The following is a 10,697-nucleotide window of genomic DNA, read 5'->3' as shown; positions in this document are numbered from 1 at the left end:
GAGAACCATGGGACAAAAGAACGTACGGAAAAAAGAAGACATAATAAGATATAAGCGCAGGGAAAATAATGGAGGGATTAGCGTTTCAGCAGAAATCCAACGAACGGGTGAAAGCCGGGGAAATAAACGGGAACGAAATGGCGCAACAAAGGGGGAAAGAGGGGTGCCACGCGGCGGAGGGTCGCAGCTGCCTCTGGAAGGCACCGAGATGTACCTTTTTCGCGCAATGGTCAAAATCAAGGTTTTGTAACGCGAGCCGTGCCACAGTGAAATGGAACTAGCCCTTGCGCGTCTTGGCACTTGCCTTGGGGTGTGCGAGTTTTCTCGGTTTCTATATTCTAATTCTATGATATCTATCTGGCACATTTCCGCATTTAAGATTTATTGCATGCACATGTATGTACATGCACATGCAACGTCTCGGGGCGCACGCCCATAGGGTCGCAACCATCATAGAAAATATGAATTTGAATAACCTCATCTTTCGTCGTACGCCGACACAGCACCAGAGCCCTTGGCAACCCCCGCTTCAACCGAGGCCGCCTTGCTTGGTCACACGCTGTACCGAGCGAGTGATGAGTAATCGTGCCGTGGCCACGAAGAATAAAAAAATAAGCGCTGGTGGCACTCTCGGACGCTGGGGACTGCGGCTTCCTAAGTCAACTTTTTGAGAGGATCAGTTTGGCTTAGCTATAACTTTCTAAAAATATCTCGGTCATATCTCGACTGTATCTCGGTGTGTTGAAGCACGAGATTTGTCATATGAACTCGGGTGTTATAGCTCAGCCAAAATGATCCTCTCAAAAAGTTGACTTAGGATGCCGCAGGTCCTAGCGCCTGATAACGTCGCCGGCGCTTATTTTTTATTCTTTGTATTGAAACCGGCGGCGAGGGGCGTGTCACGCCGTGTCCGGGCGAAGATTCACCGAAGATACAATCGAAGATACACTCGAAGATACACCCCCGAATCCCCGTATAAAATGAAGATACACGCCGAAGATACACGCAGAAGAGTGGAGCACACTGTGGAGATACACCGATGTATCTTTCGCAAATCATAGCCAACTCCAAGACTTTATCCGTCACTCGCTCTACCGCGCGCTGTGCGGTCCGGTCTACTGAGTACTGTGTCTACTGCCTGCTGACATCTGACAACTCTCAACTGCGCGCGGAGTCACACAGGAGTCAGGACCGCACACACCGACGCGAGAGAGGCGGAGAGCGCGCGCGCGCGGCCCGCGGCGGCGGCGCGGCGGCCGCGGGATCGTCGCGTCGCGAGAGAAGCCCAACACGCGCCGGAACAAAAATAAAAAACTAAACTGAAAAAAAGCGGTATCCGGTACCGCGAAAAAGCAAAAACGACGGCCTCTCAAGAGCTCCTGTTTTCTAGCACATGCGCACAGAGCAGTGACGAACGCCGACTCATTTCACCGGCCGACCGCCTCTTGGCCAGAGGAGCGCTATCCCCACACCCACAAGAGCCACAATGCTTCCAATAACGTCGCCTCGATCCGTCTTGAGTCCGTCAAAGCGGACGCCCCAGATGTAGCTCATCGCGATGAAGAGCCCGCCGTACACAGCAGAGAGCCGGCCAAAGTCGGGGAGCGGCTGAAGCGTTGGGATGAAACCGTACACGACCAGCGTCAGTGACCCCAGCAGCGCCCACCACCAGGGCTTTCCCTCGCGCACAGCTTGCCAGACGAGCCAGCCGCCTCCGATCTCGGCAAGTCCAGTGAGTAGGAAGAGTACTGCGATGACGGCCGCCGTCGTGGCATTCGACTTGTTGTTCTTGGCCAACGCTATGAGCTTTGCCAGCAAACTCGGTGTGCTGTGTGGCTCCGCAGCCGTCGCAACCACACCGGTGTGTCGCTTCACCGTGCCGAGGACGCCGAGCTTCGGCCGCTGCGCGTTGGCTGCAGTGGCCGAGATCACCGGCCTTGCGCACGAGGCCGTAAATAAAGCGCCGACCACGGGATAAACAGACAGTACGACAAGCAGCGCCGACCGGCGCGCCGGCATGTGGAACATCCTAAGGAAAAAGAATTTAAGGAAAAAGAATTCAGTGAGGCCGAGCGACGAGGAAGAGGGCGACGGGGCAGGAGAGAGAACGACGAGAGTGGGACGACCGCGAGGAGGTGGCATGACCATGAGGTTGCTGCGAGATTCGGCGAGGGAAGACTGACTGAGGGCCCAACTTCAGAATCGTGCTTTTTTGGTTACTAGTATGGGTGAGAACGTTCTCTGGGTAAGCTCAGCTGTGAACTTCCCAGTTGTTTCCTCTTGCTTGCGCGTGCGACCCCTTGCGTGCACGCCCAAGCTCGAGCGGCATCACGCAGAGCGAGCTCTGCGCAGGTCCCGCGACCTTCTCGGGCAGGAGCCCACCTCTCCTTCCCTCCGTGCGCCCAACGATATGGGCAAATCCGCGCCAAAGCGAACAAAAAAATATGTCTCTCTCCCAAGACGTACGGCCCGCAGAGGCAAAAGATGGCTCTGGGCCGGAGCCCCCCCCCTCGGAGGCTGGCGGGGGCACCGACGGGGCCCCAGCCGCGCCTCCCGCTCCTGTGGACTCGGCCGAGGAGCTACGAGTGCTTCGCAAGCGGCTCGAGCGGCTCGAGGCTCAAGCCGCCCAGCCCGTCGCACAGCCCGACGGGGAAGACCCCCCACCGGGTGGCGGCGGTGGCGGCGGCGACGGCGGCGGAGCGGGCGGCAAGGCGGCCAAGGACCGCGAGCGGATGCGCCCCGACCCTCCCACCCCCCCAGACTCCGACGCCGACTCGTCGGAGGACGACGTGGGCGGCGGCGGTCACCGCGGCCCCCCCCGCCTCGGCGGCGGCGTCGGTCGCGACGATGCTGTCGGCGAGCTGTTCGGCGGCCACAAGCTTGCCTGCGACTACGACAGCGACAACCCCTTCGAGCGGAAGCGCGGACTGCAGCTGCGGACCTCGCACTACGCACCAGCGGCGGCGGGCGACACCGTGCACGCAGAGCTGCACCGCAAGCTCGGGGCCGCGAACCAACGGGAGGTGTGCACCCTCCTTCCCTCCCTCTCGTACATGTACGACCTGCACACGCACCTCGAGCGGCTCGAGGTCGCGATTGGCGACGAGCGAGATGATCCCGGAGATGCCCGCAGGGCGCTACGGCTCGTGCACGAGCAGGTGCGAGCGGCGCGCCTGCAAGCCGCGGGTCCATACTCGCCTTCGGCCAGGAGCGCCTCGACGAGCTCGAGTCCGTCGGGAAGGGCGCCCTCGAGGCGGCCGAGTTCGACCCACTCTACGGCAATGAGCGGTCGCAGAGCGGCGCCCGCTCCCTGCTCGGACAGCGGCTCCACGAGTCCCGCGTGTCCCGCCGCCACACCCGCCTCTGCGGTCGCCGCCGCTGACATTGCCCGGCTCAAGCCCAAGCCCCCCGGCGCGTCCAAGCGGCTCGGCCGCCTGGGCGGCGGCGGCGGCGGTGACGGTGGCGGAGGTGGGCGCGACAGTAGCGGCAGCAGCCGGCGGGGTGGCGGCGACAGCGGCGGCAGCGGCGGCGGCGGCGGCAACGGCGGCGGCGGCGACCGCCGCAGCGGCGACGTCGCTGCGGGGCGGGAGCGGCCAGCGCGGCGGTGGCCAGCGCGATGGCGACGCCCGTGGCCAGCGCGATGGCGGGGTCTCCGGACGCGGCGGCGGCCGCCGGGGCGGCGGCCGCGGCGGAGGTGGCAGCGCTCGCGGCGGCGAGCGCGGCTAGGAGGCCCGCGGCGCCTCTGGCTGGCAGCCAGGGCGTGGACGCGACCTCCTCTTCGCCAGGCCCCCGAGAGCTGACCGGCTCGGGGGTTCCACCAGGTCTCAAGACACACCGCGATCGGGTCCGCTCGAGGCTCTCCGCCTGGCGAGACATCGGCGCGAGCCGGCAGACGCTGCGCTGGCTCGGCGAGGGCGTACGCGTGCCGTGGAACGAGAGGGGACCACCTCTCCCGTTCCACCACGGCGTGGGCAGCTTCTCGCCGAACGAGCGAGCGTGGCTGACGCAGGAACGCGACCGCTGCCTCGGCACAGGCGCGTGGCGTCGGGCGACTCGTTGCGACTACGTCTCTCGAGCCTTCGTGGTGTGGCACAAGGGCAAGCCGCGAGTTGTGATCGACCTGCGGGGCTCGACGACTTCGCTTTCTTCGTACGGGGCGTGCGGGCGGACCACCCGGAGTACGGCGCGATGCTGGAGGCGGCTCGCGCCGAGAGCATGCGTGTGCGAGCCCTCTTTGGCCGGCTGGCTTGGCCGTCTCCCCGACCAAGGGGCAGCACGAGCCGTCGCAGCGGCTGTGCGGCTGGACGACCACCTTGGGCATCCAAGGCCCCTCTCCAGGTCAGAGGTGTCGAGCTACTGGTGGAACCACCTCAAGGCCGGCGCGCATGCGCGGGCGATGGACTGACTCCAGCAGCTCAAGGGCTCGCACTCTCCTCACCACCGCGCGCGCATTGCAGCAGGAGTGCCGCAAACCGCAGTGCGGCATTGTGCGTCTACCGCATCGTGCCGCAGCTGCACCGCTTCTCCTCGGACATCAATCGTGAACTCGGTGGTCCGCTGCGAGTGAACTCGGTGGTCCGCTGCGAAGACGCGGTCAGCACCGCGCCGGATCTCTTCTGAGAGCCGGCGCGGATCGCGGACGTGCGGCTCAAGGCTCTGCCGGCGGATCTATGGTCTGGCAGCTGCCAGACTGCGGGTCCAAAGATCCCGGCGCGGCGCGCGCCACCGCCCCCGGCGCGGGGTGGGATGTCAGTTCGTGAGTTTTGTGTCCCTGTCCCTGTGCTCCACCTTCTTCTCCTGCGCCAGTCCCCGCGAACCCCACTATATAGCGCCACCTCGTGAGCTGTACTGTGAGCTGTGTGTTGTGCGTCCAGCAGTCCGGACCCAGTGCACCGTACGGCCGCGGTGACCGCAGCGTGCCTCGTGTCGGCTCCCGAGCCAATCGTGTGCAGCGTGTGTGCGTGTGGCCCGTCCTCCATGCTAGGAGGTGTGTAAGACTGACTGACTGACTGTTTGTTGTAGAGGCTCTACAGCAAAACCGTGGTGGAAGGCACAGTGACTCAAAGAGGTCGAGCCGCACTAACCCTTTGTCTCCGAGCTTACTGGAGCTCTGATGATCACTGACACACAGAGAGTCCCTCTGACGGCATACAACACCCTTATGTTGACTGCGTCATGACCAGCCTGCCATGCGTCGCCGGTGCTGCATTCATCGCAGTGCTTCTTTAGCAGGCGGTAGACTGTCGGCTGCGAGGACGGTCGCATTCGCGCGAGGCGAGGCGAGCATTCAGACGTGTTGCATGCGCCATGGGCTCGCGCCAGCGCGTGCGGGAGCTGGCTGAGCGTTGAGTCCAGGCGAGTTGCGCTGGCCAGGCCGTCCCGTTTTGATCTCTCGGTCAGTGGGCGCCAGCCCGCCGCCTCTGAGGGAGGGGGTCGGGATGTCGGGCCCCCTACACTGAAAACAAAAACAAGCTCGAAAAGAGCCAAAATCGGCCTGCGAGAGAAGCACTGCGCACCGCTGACCTCATGTGGGGATGTGTGCCGACACCAATACTGAAAACCTGGAAACCCTTGTTCAAAGCCGACCCTAAGCGCCATCCTTCCTGCTCTCACCTGATGCTGCTTCCCCGCGCCGCCTCCTTGCCTCCTTGGCCCCCTTGGGGCGTATTTTCTACTCCCAGTGGGGGGCCTGGGCCCCCGGCCCCCTCTTGTTTTCTGTTTTCTGTTTTTCAACACGCCCGCCCGCCCGCCACCCCGAGGCTGCTCGGCCCCCCACTGACCGAGAGATCAAAACGGGACGGCCCCACTATCGCTACGCCGAGCCGAGCTGACGCGCCGAGGCGCCAGCCAGTCGCAGCCGTGAGGCATGCCACAGCAGCAGAGGCACCTGCCACCCATTGGGCGGGCAGACAGAAGGCCAGGGCAGCACTGGCAAGTGCAACGCGCCTCATGTCGGAGAGCGACCGTGCCTCGTTCGCTTATGATGTAGAGTTTGTTGTAGAGATTTCACGTTGTAGAGCGCCTCTACATCGCTTTACAGGCGACTCTCATCGTCACGCGCCGGATGTAGAGCTCTACAGCCGCTCTTCTACAGCGCTCCAGAGCGCTCTACAGCTCTACAGCTCTCAGCGAGCGAGCGCTCTACACTCTACATCCTCTACACCCTCCCTCAGGGTTAGGTACACAGGTTGTCCCGGGGCGACGAGGGATCCGAGCATCCGACCTAACCCTAAGTCCTAACCTTCTCGGGTGAGGTCCGACAACCTAACTAACTCACTCCGACAACCTCACCCAAAGTGCACGAGCACAACCTCACCCTCCCAACCTCACACACACCCGAAACGAAACAGGGATTTTAAGAGGAGTGTGGTGCTAGTCTCCGCTCGTACGTCTTGAAGATATCCGACTTGGTCGCGTCCCTGAGGCGTGAGGGCTGAGGGTACGAGCCTCCTGGTGTGACGAGCACTTGTAATCCGCGAGCGCACTTGTGACACTATTCGATATAAAATTATGACCGCGCAAGATAAAAGGGTGTCCTAAGGGCTCTGCCCGCAAGGCGCCCGCGTCGCAGACGCGGTACCATTGACAAATCTGCAATATACCCCCACACGAGCAAATAGCCAAAATCCGAATACCGTGCACGAACTGGGCGATCTGCGCCGTGGACGGGGGCAAGCCTTCAGCTGGTGCCAAGACATTCGTAAAATTGAAGCCAAGAATCCGCCAAATCCGTGCGTCGCGCTACCTGAGCGCTGAGGGGAAAGCCGCTGATCGAGCCCAGCGTGCCCGCGGCCGCCTCCCGCGCAGCACCGCCGCTGCGGAATCGGATCGATCCCATGGAGGAGGAGGGCGCAGTCGGCCAGTGCAGCAGGCGGAGTCCCTCCCCGCGCCGGAGCCCCCCTGCAGTCGAGGGAGTCCTCGTTGGCGATGAAGGTGGCGACATCGAATCGCGGCCGACACACGTCACGGGAGGAATGGGCGATGAGCGGGAACGATGCGCGCTACGACGCCGACTCCGCCGTGCTCGTGGCCAAGATGCAATGGCTCGCTTGCTTCGATTCAGCTCTCTCGGCAGCAGAAGTGGGGCTGGAGCGGGTGGGGGTGGATGCCGATTGAGGGAGAGCGTCTCCAGCTGCGCCCTGTGGCAGCTGCGCCCTGTGGCAGCTAGTCGAGGGACTTGGTAGTTGTGACCCCCCTGAGTGAGGACAGGAGAGAGAGAGCTTTTGTGGTGTTGGTGTACGCAATAACGGGACAGGGTGGTTGTTCTCTCTATCTCCTCTTCTAGCTCTTAGCATGAGCTGCGCCCGGTGTCCGACCCCTTTTGCGCAGCAACACCTTAAACTTTTAGGCCCTCCAAATTCGGGTCGGAGCGTAGCGGAGTGGGCCCCGAGTTTGAAAAGGGCGACGGACGCTTGCGTCCTAGCCTCCAACAACGCCTCCCCGGCGCGCAGAGGGGGCCCCGGAGGGATGCACAACCGCTCCACGCCACGCCGCTTGCGGCGGTCCTCTTCCCAGCTCCGCTGAGGACACGTGCGTTATTTTTTCGGTCAAGGCCTGCAACGCATACGCCGACGCGGTGGCGACAGCACACCTCGGAAATAACGACACGGAGGACGCCTCAAACGTGGTGCGGGACGCGGTACGAACTAGAACATGCATGTACACAGTGAGAAGGGAGGCGGCAGAGGACCCGGAGAAGAGGGAGATAGTGGACCGACGGACGTACGGACACATGTGTAAGAGCGCGCACGAGTGGGTGTGCGAGCAATATCGAAAGACAGTAAGGCCGGGATCACACACGGCAGGGATGGCGGGACGGCTGTGGAGCGAAGTGGCCGTAGCCAGCCTCAAACACCCATGGGATAATAAGATGAGATTGCCAGATGAGAATGGGGGAAAGGACAGGCGAGCGACATTTGACGACGTCGGGGGTCACAACGTGACGACCAAAACGATCTTGGGAGCCAGGGTGAGACAACAGGTAGGGGTGCCACACGGTGCACACCACAGGCGTATTCTAGGTAAAGCGAAAAATCTTTTTCGGTCAAGGCGCTCTTATTGCGCGCCGCGAGTGGTTCGATGGCGGAGGCCGGGATTGAGGGCTACCAGTTGCAGGAGAAGCTTGGTGAGGGTTCGTTTGGCAAGGTGTACAAGGCACTCGAGATCAAGACGGGCCGCGCCGTGGCCGTCAAGGTCGTCCCGGTGGAGCAGGACACGGGTGAAGTGGCGCGCGAGATCGAGATGCTCAAGGCATGCGCGTCCGACAACATTGTGCGCTACTACTCCTCCTTCACACGTGGCTCCGAGCTCTGGATCGTCATGGAGTTTTGTGCGGGATCGTCGCTGTGCGACGTGATGGAGGCGCGCTCGCGCTGCCTGACGGAGAGGCAGATTGGCGCCGTGCTGGCCGAGACGCTGGCGGGGCTGTCGTACCTGCACAGCCTGAACAAGATCCACCGCGACATCAAGGCGGGCAACCTGCTCCTCACCGAGGATGGCACGGTCAAGCTCGCCGACTTCGGCGTCTCGGCGCAGCTCAACACGTCCATCTCGCGGCGCGGGACGGTGATCGGCACGCCCTTCTGGATGGCGCCCGAGGTGATCTCCTCGCCGGGGCCGGAGGCGGGCTACAACTCCAAGGCGGACGTCTGGTCGCTCGGCATCACCGCCATCGAGCTCGCCGAGGGCTCGCCGCCAAATTCGAACCTGCACCCGATGCGCGCCATCTTCCTTATCCCGACGCAGCCGCCGCCGCAGCTCGCCGAGCCAGAGAAGTGGTCGGCGGCGTTCCGCGACTTTGTGGGCCGCTGCCTCACCAAGGAGGTCGAGAAGCGGCCCACCGCCACCGAGCTGCTACAGCACGCCTTCATCCGGGAGGGGCGCAAGGCGGTCAGCGGCGCCGTCCTCAAGCAGCTGATGGAGAGCGCGAGCGAGGCGCTGGCGGCGTGGCGCAAGCAGGCGCTCGAGGCGTCGGGCTCGCTGGAGGAGGACGAGCCGGGCACGCTCAAGCGGGGCGACACGCAGGAGTTCGACATGGACGCCATCCGCAAGGTGATGATTATGAGACAGAAGCCGCCTCTTGTGAATGATTGCATGTCACACGTGTGACGCCCTCCGCAAGGTCGCCGGCCGGCTCGGCGGCTCTGGCACGGTCGACGCGAGCGCCGCGTACGGCACGATGGTGGTCAAGGAGTCGGCGGAGGCGGCGGGGGGGGGCGGCGACGCGGGCACGATGATCTTCCGCCACCCCTCCCCCTCCAGCAGCAGCAGCGGCACCGTCGTCCTCAACTCCGCCGCGCCCGCGCCCGCTTCGGTGCCAGGCTTCATGCGCCAGTTCCAGTCAGCCATCGGCATGGGCGGCGGCGCGGCGGCGGGCTCGGCGGCGGGCGGCGGCGGCGGCGGCGCGGGCAGAGGTGGCGCGGCGGGGAGCGTGCCGGCGTCGCCGTCGGGCGACGGGGCGGGGGACCTCGGCGGCGGCGCAAACGGGCGGGCCGCGAAGGAGGCTGCGAGCAAGAAGTACGACTTTTCGCACCTGAGTCTCGCGGGCATCGACGAGGAGCTGAGCGCGCTGGGCGCGAACCTAGAGCGCGACATGGCTAAGCTGCGGCGGCAGTACGAGAAGCGCGAGCGAGCGCTCCGCCAGGCAAAGTCGGACAAGGGCGGGCGATGATACCGGGGATCGAGCTACGAGCTGCGTACAGAGGGCCTGGCGCCGAGGGGGAGGGTCGCTCGCGGGGAGGATGGCGAGTCGCCCGGGGTCTACGCGCACACGCACGCACACGAAACAGGACACGCGCCCAAAGAGGGAGCCACATTCCTGTCCTCCTCTTGCTCTCTTGGCTTGCTGTCCCTCTTGAGCCCTCCGCTTCCCGCCGTCCACCGGCGACTCCGGTGTCCACTCGCCCTTCGCATCTCGTCTACCTCTCTCCACCCGCGCTGCATTCCTGTTGGCGAGAGTGAGACTGAGAGAGCGCGACTTCTCTCTTGTCACTTGTGTGACTGTGAGAGAGCGCTCGCACGTCGTCGTTGGACAGGACGTTGCGCATGGCCATGCCTCTATGCCTAGTGTACCTTAAACTCGCCCGACCGGTCACCGGTCGACACACACGGCCATGCGGCCACACATCCCTCTTTCCAACGCAGACCGACGATACGAGAAAGAGACGGCGCGCCGCAGGCCACAGGCACAGCCGCGCACGCACACCCTGCACCCCTCGGAGCGGCATCCGCACGACAGACGACACCCACGTGCCACGTACATATATCACCGGCCACGCCCCCCCCCCCCCCCCCCTCCCCCCTGCCCGTCCCTACGCCATGCGGCTAACTGGGTCCCGTCAGAAGAGGCCCTCCGGGTTTTCTCGCCGGATCTCTCGCACCCACGCGATCCGCTGCGCCGAGGCGGGGTGCTCCTCCTCGGTGTCGTCGCTCGGCTCGAGCACCTCGAGGGTGCAGGTGGGGCAGGCGAGGACGGGCGAGCGCCTCTTCCGCTCGCACCACCGCTCGATGCACTGCGCGGGAAGGCGGGTCCGCACCCCAGCACCCGCGCAGACTCGCCTGCGCCGGGCGCGCGCAAGCGGTGGGAAGGAGGGGGAACCGGGGCCGGGGGAACCGGGATCCGTTCAAAGCCGGGGGGGGGGGGGGGGGGGGTTCTAAGCGCGCGGTCCTAAACCCTCGGCGTTGGGGGGGGGGGGGGG

The 10,697-nt window shown here is 64.1% G+C and overlaps 2 protein-coding genes across 2 annotated transcripts; one reads left to right on the top strand and one right to left on the bottom strand.

Moving 5' to 3' along the window:
- Positions 1 to 1,314: 1,314 nt before the first annotated feature.
- On the bottom strand, positions 1,315 to 2,022 carry EMIHUDRAFT_364228 (hypothetical protein; the record flags this gene model as incomplete). The annotated part of the gene is made up of 1 exon (XM_005785290.1): positions 1,315 to 2,022. The coding sequence occupies one exon, from the start codon at positions 2,017 to 2,019 to the stop codon at positions 1,423 to 1,425; it is 597 nt and encodes a 198-aa protein (XP_005785347.1). The 3' UTR covers positions 1,315 to 1,422.
- Positions 2,023 to 8,074: 6,052 nt separating this feature from the next.
- EMIHUDRAFT_467901 (putative Serine/threonine-protein kinase) lies at positions 8,075 to 10,104 on the top strand. The gene is made up of 2 exons (XM_005785289.1): positions 8,075 to 9,051; positions 9,122 to 10,104. Exons 1-2 carry the CDS (start codon positions 8,080 to 8,082, stop codon positions 9,668 to 9,670), a joined length of 1,521 nt encoding a protein of 506 aa, XP_005785346.1. The 5' UTR covers positions 8,075 to 8,079; the 3' UTR covers positions 9,671 to 10,104.
- Positions 10,105 to 10,697: the final 593 nt, after the last annotated feature.

Source organism: Emiliania huxleyi, assembly GCF_000372725.1.
Source record: "Emiliania huxleyi CCMP1516 chromosome Unknown EMIHUscaffold_162, whole genome shotgun sequence".
NCBI classification, from domain to species: Eukaryota; Haptophyta; order Isochrysidales; family Noelaerhabdaceae; genus Emiliania; species Emiliania huxleyi.
The sequence above is the reverse complement of the archived record's forward strand: the minus strand, read 5'-3'. Positions and strand labels throughout refer to the sequence as shown.